Raw genomic sequence first — 16505 nt, forward strand, 5'->3', positions numbered from 1 at the left:
TTGTTACGTTCATCCTTGATTTAAACTCAAACTAGAAATAACTCAAGAATTTTAACTTTCGTGTTTTATAGCGGTTGAAACGCTACACGAGAACTGAAGTTCAGCCTTTTCCCAAGCGATTAATTCCGTAGGTACTACTTCTACTCAGAGTCGATGCCTTTAAGGTTCTTCATTATGATTTCAGCAACGATTCTGTGTGCAATTCCATTTGTTGCTTGCAAAGAATGCTACAATACCAGATTTGCGCTTCCACCCTTATCTATAAATTACCAAGTTCGAGGACTGTGCATGGCAGTAGCAAAGCTGGCTAGGATATTTTGAAACACCTCATTGAACTACAGTGCGCATGAACAATTTTCATGTTGGGGTTTCATTATCAAAGCAAAAGATCAAAAGAACTCCAAATTAACTATTGCTTTGACATAAGAGCTTTATGAGATCTTTTTGACAGAACACGATCGTACTTCCAGCACTTCAAACCTCTGTCGTGACCCAGAACTCCAGAAATGTTGTACTAGAGCTGTGCGGATAGTAAAATTTTGGTTGTAAAGTGAATTCTAATAATAAAATATAGTAGAAATCGAATCTAACATTTTTTTAATAGTCAAATACTTTAATATTTTTTAAATACGTATGTCGGAGCTAACATGAGAAAGATCCAGCCCTGACAGCGTTAATTTTTCAAACCGATTTTTTATTATCGCGCTGCACCTGCCGCGTGGCATGCCCACTTCTTCTTCCTTGACGAGCGCCCCATTCTGAGGCGCCACAGGGCTCCCCCCCCCCCGTAGCGCTTCGCGCAAACGAGAACATATGTGCAAATAAAAAAAAGATGCAAAGCGACGGTCCGCAAAGTGTCCGTTTGGGAAGTCCATGTTGTCAACGGGAAAAAAACATTGGGTGTCTAACAGTTCCGGTGGGCGACACTGGGAGACACGAAGTGGGCGAGGTGCGTGCCGAACAGATCTGGATACTTCAGTGAGGATGGTGTGGAGCGTGATGATGCCTCGTGAGGGCAGGTGTCGCAAGTGTTCATGAACGTTGTAGGCACGAGTGTTGTTGAGAATTTGACGCTGTCTGCATGAGGTGCGGCAATGAGCACGCTGGTCGATGGTCCTTGAAACGGCATGCCGGAAGAAAGGCTCTGCGCTGGACACTGCAGTTTCCGACGGGCTGTGGACACGTCGGCGGACAAGTACGTTGAATAGCAACGGGCTGGTGGCACGAGCACAAGGTGTGCATGGTTTGCAGCGACGCTGGTACATCTCTGGCGTGTGCTGAAGGAAAAGGCCCCGGACTCGAGCAGCACTGATCAGAACCGCTGTGTCGTCTAATGTCATGCGGAAAGTGCTGATTGATTTCAAGCTCTTCAGCGCTGTTCCCAAAGATGGCCGGCAGCAAGTCGGGATCCACAGGAGACTTAGTCTGTACCAGACCATGGCACGCTACGTATGTGGCTACGTCACCATCTATGTTAGCCGCCACAGGGGCTCTTGAGATGGGGATGGCATGCTGGCCACATGATTGCGTAGCCGGGGAGTTGCAATCGGGTAACTTCGCCATGGTCATAACTGGAGCGTCATTCGCAGTCGTTGCAATGCTGGCGGTAGCTTTGCTGCTGGTGTGGGAGACGGCAGCTGGTTCGGTTATGGTGCCGCACGTGGTGTCGGTGAACAGGTTACAGGTAGCGCAGGTTTGGGTGTCGCACACGACGTCAGTGGGCGCTGAAGTCGTCGTGTTGAACGACGTGTCCACAGGTGCCAACCGGTACCAAAGGCCGATCTTTGGGCGGTGTGTACTGCGATACGTCAGTGGAGTCGGTTGGGGTAGGAAGGTCGCCTACCTCGTTGTTGTAGCGTAGCCCTGGACGGGATGAGGTCGAGGGGAACCGCGAGGAAGGTTTCATCAGCGTAGATGAAGAAGCACCTTCCGTGTGGTTGGTCCCTTGTCGGAGGTGGTGTTTAGCGCCGCAAAACTGTAGGACGGCATCTTGTAGTCTGTTGGAGTCTGTGGGATTGTAGGGTGGAACGTACGGCGTAGTCCAAGGTCAAGTGTAATAGAGCATTGGCCGTATGTGCGAATGGCGGAATAGTTGATTGCTTGGAGCTTTGATGTCTGTTCGTTGCGATGGCGATCTGCACACATGGCCAAGATGACGCTAACCTAGGCTCCTTTGTTGACTAGGAAGCAAGCGTCGGTGATCTTATCAGAAACATAGAAAAGGCGGCTTAATTTTCTACCAGTGTCACCTGCAGCCGTCAGTGGCCGGTCCTCGCATTTCCTGACCAGGAGCACGGGCGAGTGCACTTGTGAGCAGAGGCACCGAATTGGTGGTGGTACCAGCACATGGTTGAGGATGAGACGTCCCGCAGCGCGTCGGTTGGCCGAAGTTCCGGAGAATGTGGGGGTGTCGAGGAGCGACTGTGTATTTGGAACCTGGATGACAGTCGACGATGCGCAGGTACCAAGTCATCGAGGCGCCTGACAAGGGCGTCCAAACGGTTCTCGATACTCGCGAGTGCTGGGTCTGCAGCGGTGGCCGGTGGCGGTGTGGTGACGGCGTTGAGGCTATGTGCCCGCGAGTGGTCCGCCACTCGGTCAGCCATTTCAGCAAGTGTGTCTACTGGGACATCTCCTGCAGCTACGAGGACAGGGACCATACTCTGCGGTAAATGCTGGAGGAACAACTCGCGTAACATCTTCTCCTTTTGGGGCGTAAAAGAGCCGCCAAGGAGCTAGCGCATGCGTGTCGCAGGAGCTGTGATGGGCGACGGTCACCGAGCTCTGTAGCCGTGATGAGCTGTTGTAGTCTGCTGTGTTCGGACTCAGACTTGCGGGAAATGATAGCTGCCTTCAACCTGTTGTAGGGATGGCTTGGGTGTGGCGACGCTAAAATATAGGCTAAGTCGTCGGCTACGTCCAGAGGTAAGCAGGACACCAGATGCCAGTACCTGGTCGTTGTCTGGTGATTTGCCGTAGACAGAAGTGCGCCTTGACCTGCAGAAACCATGTGCTGCGGCTGTTGGGCCAAAATGGTGGCAGGTTGACATGTTTAATCACAGCCACTGCAGCACCGCTAGGTCTGGCGTCTTCTTGGGCGTCTGGACCGGTAGGATTGGTGGCAGAGCCGGCGGGATCCATGCGGGATGATCGGGGCTGTGTGTTCTTTATCGGGTCACCATTAACTGTTGGAGCTAACATGAGAAAGATTTAGCCCTGACAGCGTTCAGTTTTCAAACTGATTTTTTATCGCGCTGCACCCGCCGCGCGGCCCAATGCCCACTTCTTCTTCCTTGACGAGCGCCGCATTCTGAGGCGCTACACGTATTTCAGTGTGAAATTACTGAAAATAAACATGTTGCAGAGGATCTCTAAGCATACTTTTATGAGATGGGAACATGTGTTTCTTTTGGCTAGGTTGAAGTGCTGAAAGGAGAGTTGTTTTATCAAAAGATGTTGCAATGCAGAGACCGAATTGTATTTATTTGTATCATTTGGTGCAGCCAATGTGGTGTCGACAACACTTTACACATGACGGGTAAGAATTATTTCCTCCACCTTCCCCTCCCTCTTCAACTTCTGTGGAGGCCCAACTGATTTGGCAAGCAAGAGTGTGCGCTCTTCAAATTCTGAATTTCTAATCTCCCTGTTGAAATCAATGTACAAGAACATGTGGTATTTCGGATGCTGAAAATCGTCATACAATTTTTTTGTACTTTGTGGTCCGCAACAACATTAAAAGTGACTGTATTTATCTTGGGCAAGTTTGAATAGTTCATATGCATAGTAAAAGTCAGGTGTGAATTGAATTGAATGGCATACAATATTAGAAAAATAGTGGAAAGTTTGAATATTCACATACCTTTAGTTTTATTACACTTGCATACCAAGTCTATACTTTCCAATGGTGTCTCTGTAGATGATTGATAAGCACAATGGACGAAAATAATTTTTTGTACCCTCCAACACCAAATTTTCCGATCAGATCATTACAGAAAATGTTGCAGAGCATTGTCCTATCACACTTTGCAATAGAATAGGTGGGATGAAGAGTGCTGTACTCTGGTAACAAGTAACATAGCTCAACTCTCAAGCACCAAACTCGGACAGATCAGAGTCTCTCTCGAAATAGAAGGTATTGAGGACATGGAGGTAAGGGCACAGAGCTCTACTTACAGGGGCCCTGCAACACTTTTTGAGCATGGTCGGAAAACGCTGCCGATCGATTGCAGAGGCTCCCGACAACAAGCGAGCCAAATATTATAGCGCAGCATGCGGCCTGGAATTCACAATAAATTACAAAACTCTGCTAAAATTTGCTTTCTCTTCTCTCGACAAATGTCAAAATAAGCTAAAAAATGGCACATATCAAACCCATCTATCGGCCATTGGCTGATTCGAACATGGCACACGCGGTCGTTACAGAGATTGCCGCGGGAGGCTGTGGCTTGTCCATGCGTGCACACGTGATCACCCTGACAAAGCTGCGCATTCGAAGAAAAAAAAACAAAAAAGTACTCAAGGTCATGAGCCTTCAGTGACGTAGTTTTTTTGCCCCCGTCATACCTCCCTGCTTAGATTTCAGCGCTTTCGGCACGATGAGAGAATGCGATTGCAGCGAGCGATAAATATTTGTAACTCCACTCGCGCTGGACGGTTTCTTAAATTTTTTGCGGCGCTCAATTGGTAAGGAAATCAGCTCTTCCAGTGAATTCATTCCATAGTTACTTGAAAAAAGAGTTTCAGGGCCCCTTCAAACAGTCACTAAAGAAAATGAATTTTCTATATATCAAAGCACTCACTTCTTCCACGAGTTTCTTTTAAAAGCCAGAAAGACATGAAAAGAAACAAAAAAAGCAGTGATCAAGTGGCTAGAGCATCCACATCCGATGCAGTAAATACTGGGTTTGATTCCTAGTGTCATTGGGCACCCATCCATTTTTCTAATGTGGAGAGGGGTGTCTCGGCCTGGCGCTCGGTGTTGTGGGTATTCGTTTCTTCTGAGAAGGTGGCCATTTCCCCCAAACGAAGCTGTTCCGCACTCTCTCATTGGCAGAGATCAGCATCTTGCCTTTTGTCAAACTATACAGTGATTTACTGAAGAGTAAATAAACTTGCCGTAAAAAACCTAAACAAGCGCCTACGTCCCTTTAAGAGATTCCAAATACGTGGCATTTTCTACCCTCCCACTATTTTCACCGTTTCCTACCCTGTTTTTAGTCTCGCAACGAGGGCGAACGAAAGCAGCAAATGCATGTGTATTCACTAAAGCATTTCATTGGAAGCACGAGTGGGCATTCTTTATTGTTAGCAACTGTTTCGCCACCATATTGAACTTAGATTTTTGACCAAGCGAGGGCCACTCCTCCAGATCTTGTCGAATTATTGGTCATCATGGAGGGGGCAGGGGGCTTGCTCGAGATTTTCAATAGTTGGCTGATCTATTACACTGTCATGCTTCAAGCACACAACTCTGACTTTTAGTGGCATGAAATATCAAATTCAATAAGAACCTGATTATCCCTTTACCACTATCCCTGGAGGGGAATATTTTTAGAAGTTATGTGTGCTGGAAATGTCGGTGACAGCTCTCAATATAAGCAAACACTTCTAGAAACCTATTTCTATAAAAGAAAAAACACCCTTGGGAGAGAACATTGGTTGTGACGATACTTGGGTCACATTTGTTGTTCTACCGTGCAATTTAATATGGAACACAGAGGTCATTTGCACACCCGTGACATTAGGGACCTGCAAACTTGGGCCCGTGCAATGCCTTTCCATGTACACACTATTTCTGAAGAACTCTTTTGAAACAACTGACTGAAGTATTGTGCTGCCCCCTCCCCCCCCCCCCTCCATTTTACAAGGACAAAATTCAGATTTAGTTTAGAATATACACTTTTACCGTATTAAAAAAAGCCCTTAAAACTTTATTGTCGCAGCTAAAGAGTGCTTCATGTAGTAACTTTATTGTACCATGAAGCTGCTCACACAACTAGAGCTGTAGCTTTATATTTATTGTGCATTCAGATATGTACATAATTTACAAGAGTATAGTAGCAGTGATTAATGAGAGCATAACGCAAAGTGAATACACGTAAATAATTGAGGTAATATGGCAGTTAAGTAACAATGAGGAATTACTGAGGTACATATGGCAGCCAAGCAAGAGAGAAAGTCTTGGTGCCGTTTTAGTCATCATTCATGTACTTCATCCGCAACTTATCTTTGATGAGAACTCCTTTGATTAGCTTCTTCCAATTTCCATATATCCTTTTCAGCCGTTTCTGAAATGATAAGCCACATAAGAAACACGTTAGTTTCAGCAATTTAATATCCCTCGTAAAATGTCTAGGAACTGAATGCCATATGTTCACAGTGCCACAGAGAGAATGGTACAGTATATGGAAAGGCTTGTAGCCCTTAATTGCCCTACACTGTACTGGTAAATAGAATACCTAAGCGACTGCCACACATTTATGCAACATGAAAAGTAAACTTAAAACATAAAAAAATTGATGCTATATCGTTTCTTATACGGCACTGGAGAGGAAACAATGGATGCCGAGAACTGTTTGACTCTTGTTCGTCTCAATGATCGACACCTGAAATCAAGCTTGTGCCTTGCACACTGCCACCACCACAGCACAGCATCAGACATGCAGTTGCTAGACTCTGAAGACAAAAATGTTTTAATAAGTGCAGTATGAAGAGCTTTCCCCTCATAGTATTATTCAACTGCCAGCATTATTTGTGCTGCTTCTAGGGACATTTGCGGGGGCGAAGTGGGTTGAGAGATGTGGATGATGGCTAGCATGGTTCACACGTTTGTTTGGCAAGTTAAACATCACTTCTTCCAGTTGACAGCATGTCCGCTAGATGCGGCGTTTTGAGAAAATTACAACAGATTCATTACTTTTTGCCAGAAAACAAGGCAGTGTCAACCAATTCTGGCACCCAAGCTGAAAATCTCAGCAGGAAAAGTTTTGTTTAGTATTCCTTGAAGGAAACCCCAACACATACCTCTTCTTCACGGTTGCTGATGTTCGCTTGTTCCTCTTCCCAAGCAGCCATCAATGTATCCTTGAATTCTTCGCACACAACCCATCCGTCGAACCTAGAGAAACAGCAGTCACTTAGCCTATAGTTCTTGTCACTCATTGGGTGAGTGAAAGATGCTTAAGAAGATAGTGGATGGATGGACAGGCTGTTCATATTAGTCTTTCAGCAGGAAAACTTGACGACTAACATTAATTCAAAGAACGAAAAGATAATGTTAAGCAACTCTTTTTTTTTTTTGTGCATCCGCTTCGCCTGCTGAATTACACTAAATTCCTCTAAGCATGAGTCTGCAAAGTGCTCCACTGTTTAGGAAGCAGCATAACGCAAAATGAGCTTCAAACTAGTTTGTGACAACTTACATAACGCACGACACTTACACGGGATGGACGCCACGACAGTGTCCTTCGAAGCCAACGACAGCAGGAACACAATCAATGTTCAGCTTGGAAGCTACACGAGCCAGCCCAGGTGCTGCACGAGAACTGTCGTAAGTATGCCATAAGCAGCAGATGCTTGAATGTACAGAAGGCAAAAACAGCTCATCACGTGCAAGTATCTGAACATTTCTATGGCCTAGGTCCACAGCCTGGAATCCAGATCTGCAGTCTGCACTAGCACAGGTGCCCAACATAGTTATCCATGACTATATCTAATAACCAAGACGAAGCAGGAATACTGCAGCTTTATTTTTAGTGCTTGCATTCTTTGTTTTTACCAATATGATCAGTGCAAATAGAAAGTTGATTTTTTTTAACACAATTTCTAGCTACTTGTGATGCTATATTTATTCTGCTTTTCAAGATTAAATTTACCGCTCTATAGTTTGGGAATACACGCCAGCGGTAAGAAAATGGTGCAAAAATATTTTATTACGTAACATGAACTTGGCCAGAATAATGCCATGGGCTCAATTGTTTCAACTATATAATTTATTAACTATAGACAAAGCAGCTAAGAAAACTCTTCTGTTTTCTGTTATTCCCCTCCTTTATCCAAAGAGATACTGTATTTACTTGCATAGCGATTGTACTCGTGTATTGACTGCATCTCTGAATACTGTCAACAAAATTTTGTTTTTTATTCTTCCCACATCCAAACTTAAGTGATGGCAGTTCATATTTCTGTGATGAAACCACATGTACCATCGTGAACAATATGAGTGCGAACATGCGAACGCATGGCGAATAGCCTCGAAATGTACATCGGCTGATTTGCAGCGGCTGCTGTCGGAAGCAAAGTGGAAAGGGCGGCGAACTTCTGGTATCTGTCAACACTTCTGCCTAGGCATCGTCAATGCAAAACGGCGGCTTAATGCATGTTAGTGGCTGCCAGCGGTGATGTGAGCTCGCATAACGCACACAGTCGCACCGAATCGCCTATGTAGCTGCTGAGATATCGGCTGTGACGTAGGCTGCAGTGATGCCATGCCTCTATTATATGTAGGTGGTGTTGGATGCGCATGTTGGTGCACGTCTTTCACCTACTTTGTTTTTCGTGCATTTTTCTTTTTGTCATCATCGCAAGCGGCAGATTGCACGCAATCATCTGCCATTCGCCCACAGTGCTGGAGCAAGAGTGCCAACGGGCAGAAGAAGAGCACCGTTCATTTCCTATTCGGTTTAGGCAGCACCATCCACGTATCACATTATCTTGGTTTTGAGGCTACTTTCCACGTGCTCACGTGTTCTAGCTCATATCGCTCACAATAATACATCATAATTTTGTGAAGTGGCCATAGTGTGGTTGCACCTTGCTTCACACTATTGTGCCATTCAGTATATAATTTGCACATAAGCCATTAAAGGCCACTGAGTGTGCACTCAAAAATGGGAGTGTCCTGCATAGCTTGTATACCGGTAAAACTGGATGCACCGTTTGATGCAGCTGCATGATGATGATGAAAAAAATGTGGTTTGTCACCTAGCTTATTACCGTGGTTTTCGCAATCACTGGCATAGGGATGTGGCATCCCTGAAGCAGTTCATGCAAAGCAAAGTGAACGTGTGCCATCAATTCAAGAATAGGCCTGACTTAGCCTTATTCATCTGTCATGCATACAGTAGCCATAATAAGAATTTCGACTAGCACTTTAAGTTTCACATGACACTTCTGTCCCACGTGTGCTACGGTACGAGGAGTGGTATGATCGTTTAGCCAGATTGGAAGCTTGAACACAACAATGGTACGACTTCCACTGAAGGTGTTGCCTCCACGCGTACCATGTAAGAAGGGTTCCGAGTTAAACCCTTGCGGGTGCGCCCACTTAGCCTTGCAGGATTGATTGTTGTTGGACTTTACATTTCGGAGAAAGTCTCTTCGGCATCCACAGATGTCACTGAAGACTCATCACCTTCCCGACTCTCCTCCTCGTCACTTGCGGAAATCGTATCTCAACTAAGCCTACCAATCACACTCTCTCTCAAAGAGCGAATTATTAACATGGTCTTTGACCATGCAGGTGGTGTCCATTGCCACATCCACTGGTAAACATGAATCAACGGCCACCACCTCAATGCTTTCCTTATGGCACTCACCTTCATCACACGGGTAACTTTCAATCACTGGAGCAGTTGAACAACAATCCTACCTATTCTTCATAACGTGCTTGGCCTCTCAGACGTGTTAAAGCACACCTTATTGTCAATGAAACTACCATTTTCCATGCTTGAGAAGCTGTCCTTCACTTCATCAACCCCATATTGTAGGCTCGTGTGCTCGGATTTGAGTGGACGTTAAAGAACTCCAAGTGGTCCAAATTTCCGGAGCCCTCCACTACGGTGTCTCATAATCATATCGTGGTTTTGGGACGATAAACCCCACATATCAATAAATCATTTCATCAAGCCCTGCAAGACTCCTGCTTCCTTGGCTGCCCACCTCTTTGTGATTCTTTACTGAGCTCCTGGCTCTTAAGTGAGGCTATCGTGAGGCTCAAGTCCAACCTTGCAGCAATCCAATTCGCTTCAGCAAACACTGCTATCGGAGCAAATGCTACCACCTGGTTACCCCTCTGTATCTCTAACTGCATCTTTCTGACCATAGGAAGTTTTAGTCGCCGCTCAAGTTCTCGCCTTTCTAATTCTCATTCCTGTCTCTTGACCATAAGCTCAGATTCCAGCTGCACTGTCCTAGCTTTTAGTCTTAATTGTAACTGCTTTTTCTTAGCCTTTAACATCATTTCGAGCAGCTACTGCTTTATTCTTGGTTCTGCAGCCCTCTCCTCTCGCTCCATCTACTCCTCATACCATATCATAGCAAACAGGATTGCATTCCCAAATTATGGCCAACTTAAAAAAAAAAGTGCCATCATTATGCAAGTGAATGCAGTATCTGGCTTGACAGTGTGGGTGAGAAGTTGAATAGTACTACACAGACAAACATGATGATAAACGGCTGCAAGCCATGGACTGTTTCAGATAGTCCTTGCTCGACATTTGATGTTTTTGTAATTAAGACATACATCTTAGGCATAAGTGTACTTAGTTACTTATTAGAAGTGTACTTAGGCATAAGTATGTACTTATGAGATTGATCTGAACCTTGCCGTTTTGCAATTCTTGTAGCAACCAAACACTAGCAATACCCACATTCATTACATTGATATTTGTCTTAAATCTTAAAAATAGGTGACGCAACTTTCCAGATAGCAAAAGTTTTTGTTTATAAACTCTGAGTGACTGTCAAACCATGCACAATTAGCAGAATGAATCAGTATGTCACTGACCCCTGAGGTGCACAGTGCCAACAGGAAGCATGCAGCTCTTGAAGAGTTCCACATTGCCCCACTCGTTGCGGGGCACTTTGCCGTTGAAGGCAATGGGTGGCATGTATGGCTCAGTCTGCCAGAGGCCAAACAGTTCCAGGGGCTGCTCCTTGAGTATCTGCCCAGACAACTGCATTCCAAGAATATTACCACAGTTTAGCTTACGTGTGTACATTACTAAAAAGCATGCCAGAGACACAAGTGACTAATCTTGTCAGCTGTGCCTGATTCATTGTTACTGAACTACGTTGCATCAAAGGAGCTCAGTATATGCACCTCAAAAAGCTGACAAACCTGTGCTGAAATGAGGCAACATTGTTTTGGGGTAGGATAGCCTCAAGCATAGAGCTGCCCATAAATACATTAGACGGAACTCTGGCGCTAATCCCTATGGAAGCTGCGGCACACGGTGCTGCACCTAGCCTGGGAATTATAAGTAGAACACAAATTTGTCTATCTCCATTCTTTCAGCTTCATTTGGCTCCGCATGGTCTGAATCTGCTTTGCTGCAGGACAAAGTTCAGCAAAAGTTTAGCTGTCTCACTTCACCACCTTGACCTTTTTAGGCTCACCAATTCAATTAGGTTCATGTAGCTTTATTAGAAAGAAAACCAAAACACAACATTCAACAATGTCACAAGCGCATTCAAAGCCGTCAGCATGAAGACTAGGCAAATTTGTGTACTATACCCATCACTTCCATGGTGGCTGAACGATTGCAATGGCAGAGTTCCCTCTAAGAAACTCTATGGCCTCAAGGACAAGAAAGTTCGTGCTATCTTGTGTTTACTGTAGGTATGCATGAAGTGGCACAGATTGCCATTTAATTGACTGTAACATATACTGCTGTGCTTTAAGTATACATCTTAGCAGTGCTTTGCTTGATATCTTATCAACCTGCTCATGGTTCTAAACGGACACATCTCCATACCTTGTCGTACTTTGGCCTGGCCTTGACAATTTTGTATGGCTGCTCCTTGACTCGCACCATGCGTGCTTCTCGAAGCCACGTTTCCCTTGAGCGCAGCGTGTGGATGCACTCTCTCGCATAAACTGGCTCTCCTCGTACAAAACCAAGAGTTGGGGCATCTGGCGGATAGATGGCTTCAAACTTCAACAGGTGACGCTTCAAGGCATACAGAGGGTGGTTCTTGAACCTACATGAAACACAAAAACATATTTTACTACCCAAATTTCTTCTATAGATGTATACAAGAGCAAACTGATGACAGATCATTCGTTACAATACTGCCTGACAAAGCAACACAGGGCAAAGGATTAGTGCATCTGAGAAATGATGGTAAAGGTGCTCACTAAGTGTCCATAACTTGAACAGCGCTTACATATGCTGGTCTTCTGAGCGAACATTGAAGCCCGCACTGCAGAACACACATAGTGTGAAAGTAAACCTTTAAGTTCTGGCACTGCACGAATAACTGCTTACACTTAGCAACATTTCTGTGCACCAAGCAACATTGCTGTGCAATCAATACCCTACTGTAGCAATAATATTGATGCTATAACGACGCTACTACATGTTTAGTCTTTGAAAAAGCAAGGATAGTGGCTATGGCGACAACATGCACTTCTAAAGAGCAATTTAAACTGATTTATATCAGTATTTACTTCAGTGTACTGAAACTAGCGTCTTAACCATGAAAAATAAAGATAAAAATCTACATCCAGATTTTATACATGAAATCTTCCCAGGTGACCCTAGGAAGGTCTCTGCAATTCTACGTTATTCCCATTTTATTTGACCAGACTCCTGCAATAGTGAAAAAATGAAATATTTCTACAGTACAAGTACCTAGGTTTTATTCATGTACAACTGAAAATAATAGGTTTCACATTGAATATTTTAATAGAAATAAAAAAAAAACAGCACAGATAAGATCCGTAAGGTTTGAGATTGCCGTGCCTTAAGAGTGAGGCAAGTTTTGAACAAGCAATATTTTAAGCTAACAGCATTTCCAAGGAGTACAGCATTTTTACACGGCATGAAACCGAAGACAAACTTACTCAGCAATGCTTGCAGGCATTGGCTGTCGTTGAAGCTTTGACTGTATTTGGATATTTTCTACACGCTCTCGCTCACAGTCACTGGGACTGAACGGCTTTAAAGACTCCTCCCACCATTTCGTATCAATCCTCTTCTTCTTCACTGTTGTTAACCAACCTGAGGCATATTTCCTTGTAACGTCTTTCACCTTGTCATGGTTATCAAAGCTGAGAACATAGTACAACGGCTCTCTAATGTTGCTCTCCTTAACGCTGCCAACTGATCCATGGACTACGTCAACTGCAATCCATTTTGAATCCTTTGGGGTAAACACTTCAACCCAGTGCTCGATGCTGTCGCTTATGTCTTGTGCAAGTTTTTGTGAATTTTCTTCAGCAGTCTTTTCTTTCTTCCCGGATTTCTTCCCAGATTTCTTGGTTGACGAATCGTCGCAAACCTTTTTTTTGCTCATTGCCTTCTTTGGTTTTACAACTTCGAAGTCACTGTCCGCCTCATCAGATTCGCAGTGCTCTCCTTTAGCCTTTTTTTTGGAAGGAGTTTCGATCTCGGTGCTTTTTTTCCCAGGTTTTACGTCTGTCTTCAGCAGCTGAACAGCATCGAGAGGCACAGGATACAAAGACATGCACAAACGAGCTTCAATCTGCAAGCACCTTACAATCACCAGAAATAGAAGAGCATAATCTCTCGCGTTTTGAGCGATCTTGGTTGTTAGTGCCATTTTAAGGTCATTGTAAAGGGCACGACAACTAGTGTAAGGACCTAACTTGCACACAAATGCTTTGATAAACAGCCTAGACATGCGCTCGATATCCAGAAGCGTGACTGTTTTGCCAGTGTACATCATGAACTCGGAAGGAAGCAAAGAAAGTGCCACCCCGTGCAGAGTTTGGTCCAGCATAAGGCTGTTCAGCCTCATCCCATGTGCCAGGAGACAGAGAAGATGCACCTTGTGTTTCAGGACATGGATTTCCTTGCGCACTCTGTTAATCCGACGCCTCATCTCTGCCACCGGATCAAACTTTGATTTCTTGCGTTTTCCCGTCATCACGGGCTCCTTCAGTGTGATTGTGATTCCATCTTCGGGAACAACAGGTGCATAGTTGTCGAGGTCTGCTCCTTCTGGAACTTCTTCCCAGTCAGATTCACTCGAGCTATCATGTTTCTCGGCCTTTATTCTTTGTGGTGTGGTTTTCTTATTTTTCATGTGCTGTTTCTTTACCTCTGGCAACGTTATTGATGAATCGTTTGCTTGACTTTCCGCCATAAGGCTAGTTTTGCCAGATTTCTTACCACTTTTTGCAGACGACACTGAAGACTTAGCGGTCTTCGCAGCTTGAAACTGCTTGCTTCTAGTTTTCACTGGAGACCTACAGTCCAGGCTAGAAGCAGACTGTTTTGCAGGCGGTACTAATAAATTCTTGGCAGCTTTTTTAGATTTTAGCAGTTTGGACTTTGGCGCGTCATTTACAGTGTAAGAGCAAGAGGCCTGTGGTTCGTTTTCAAGCAACATAGCACTGATGACGTCTTTCAAGGATTCAGAAGAGTTGTCGTCACCCATACCTTTCTTCATCATGACATGGTCTACCCGAGTTGACTGCAGTGCTTGATTGGTTGAGTCTGTCGAGTTGTGCTTTTTCGACTGTAATAGGAGACTCTTGCTGAAACCGGGTAAACTTTCAAGCTGAACCCTTCTTTCAGAAGGATTCTTATCGGAACTAAGCATGTTCAGAGTCGTGTTATTGGCTCTTTTGATTTGCGACAGTTTCGGAATCTTGACCGCCTGTATATATTGCTTCTTAGGCGCGGTCGACTTTTTGCGTCTATTTTTGGTGTCAGAACGAGAGTCGCTATCGTCATCGCTTGATGTACCACCCTCAGACAAGTCAACTCCTAAGCACGCGAGCTCAAAAGGCTCATCGGCAGAACTGTCCGAAACATGCGTAAGTTCAAGGCCGATGTGCTTACTTTTCTTCGCCGGGACGTCATCCTCAGACTCATCCGACGAGTCTTGTTTCTTCGGGGGCCTGTATTCGTCCTCTGACGAAGAGCAATCCGATACGTACTTTTCATCGCTGTCAACATCCATATCTTCATTGCTCGATTTCGGCACAGATGCTGGGGTAACATTCTTGTTAAGCAGCCTAGACGATCGCCTTGTGGCCATTGTGTAAGTTTCCGGCGGCGACACGCTCCTTTTCACACCAGAACACTTGTGGAGATGAGACAGGTCAGCTAGATTGCAGCAATTATCGGAAGTTCACGCAGCAGTTAAAGAATGTCTAACATTTGTTCCTCGCGCACATATTCAAATGTGAAAACAAATAAGCACGCACGCGCATAATCTTGGCATCAGTCGGATCACGCTGCCCGTTTCGCATAGCAACAACCGAAACATGTTTCAACTTGTCTTACATTGGTGGATTGGATCGGCTACTATCAGCTTTTTTTACTAAAAATATCTGCGATTGTTTTTTAAGAGAGACAAAAAATAACAAATTTTATACTTTTAAACAAACTGTTAGGTTTTTAAATATTACTTACATGAAAACACGACCAAAAGCTTTGGACCATTCGCCATGACCTCAAGATCTAAAAACATGTTATGGCACAACTGTCTGCTTCAGTTTCGGAACTGTACGCAAGTGCATGGTGGGGCTTCTCTGGACTGGCAAAAAAGGTTGTTACACTGTGATATAAAACCTGTGAAAGACGTCGGCAACGTCGGTAATGTGCACTTATTGCACTTATGCTCAGCCGTAGCATCACCACGCTGAGAATTGTTCAGCTAGCTTTCACGCCAGCTTCTCTACAACTGTTGTTTGGATGCGCTAATTGTTTCCATTGTTTGTTCGGTGAGAAAAACATGACATCCGTGGCATTATTTATTGATTTTCAGGCGCATGGTCTTGTAACCGGGTGCGCGAATCAATGACTGCCCGAGTAAGTAAATAAACTCTTATTTGGTCCAGCAAAACGTGATAAAACGCGTATCTAGCTAATCACACAACGGGATTGACAGGTCTAGCATGCCGGCGCGCGCCCGCTGGAAGACCGAGATTTGGTCTCCATAGATGTTAATTCGCAGGACTATGCCCACTCTTCTTTTAGTGAACTTTGCCCGACGACTCGCATTTCCAGATGGTGTGGCTAGAAGCCTCGCCACAGGCCACGCAACAACTTAGTGGTTAGAAGATGAGAAAAGGCACCTAATTTCTGCAACCCGGTCGGGAGCACGGCGCAGTGCCTCACGCAACAACTTAGTCTGAGTGGTACCGCGTGTGGCCTGCATATAGCTTGAAATGCGCGTGGTAATCTAGAAAACGCAAAAAACAAAAAAAAAAACAGGTAACGACGTCACTTTAAATTTCCTGCCATGGCCTCCGAGACTGCACGCTCTCGGAGGTTATGTTTTCGCGCAGGTGGCTGTGACGGCATCTGCTAGTGCATACGTTCTATCTCAATCGGTAAATATGAAGTGCATTGTGACCCTTAAGAGCCAATGGCTTAAAATACCAAGTTTCAGGACACTTCGTTTATCCAATAAAACCATAATACGAAAGAAAAAAAACGCAAATGGTTTAGAATTTTTGACGTCACCATCAAGGATATCAGTGAAAAATTTAACAGTGACTCTTTCGACATTGATTTTCTCAC

General features: G+C 44.6%; 1 protein-coding gene across 2 annotated transcripts; it reads right to left on the reverse strand.

Moving 5' to 3' along the window:
* Window positions 1-5999: 5999 nt before the first annotated feature.
* On the reverse strand, window positions 6000-15260 carry LOC119170146 (DNA repair protein complementing XP-C cells). 2 transcript variants are annotated; one of them, XM_037421203.2, is made up of 6 exons: window positions 12851-15260; window positions 11760-11985; window positions 10790-10958; window positions 7443-7536; window positions 7027-7120; window positions 6000-6290 (listed from the first exon to the last, which is right to left on the reverse strand). In XM_037421203.2, exons 1-6 carry the CDS (start codon window positions 15013-15015, stop codon window positions 6195-6197), a joined length of 2844 nt encoding a protein of 947 aa, XP_037277100.2. In that variant the 5' UTR covers window positions 15016-15260; the 3' UTR covers window positions 6000-6194. The 2 variants fall into 2 exon arrangements, 1 of the variants encoding a protein (XP_037277100.2); XR_012887342.1 differs by lacking the exon at window positions 6000-6290 and having other exon boundaries at window positions 7443-7547.
* Between the last annotated feature and the right edge of the window lie 1245 nt (window positions 15261-16505).

This window comes from Rhipicephalus microplus, chromosome 2 (assembly GCF_043290135.1).
Source record: "Rhipicephalus microplus isolate Deutch F79 chromosome 2, USDA_Rmic, whole genome shotgun sequence".
NCBI lineage: Eukaryota > Metazoa > Arthropoda > Arachnida > Ixodida > Ixodidae > Rhipicephalus > Rhipicephalus microplus.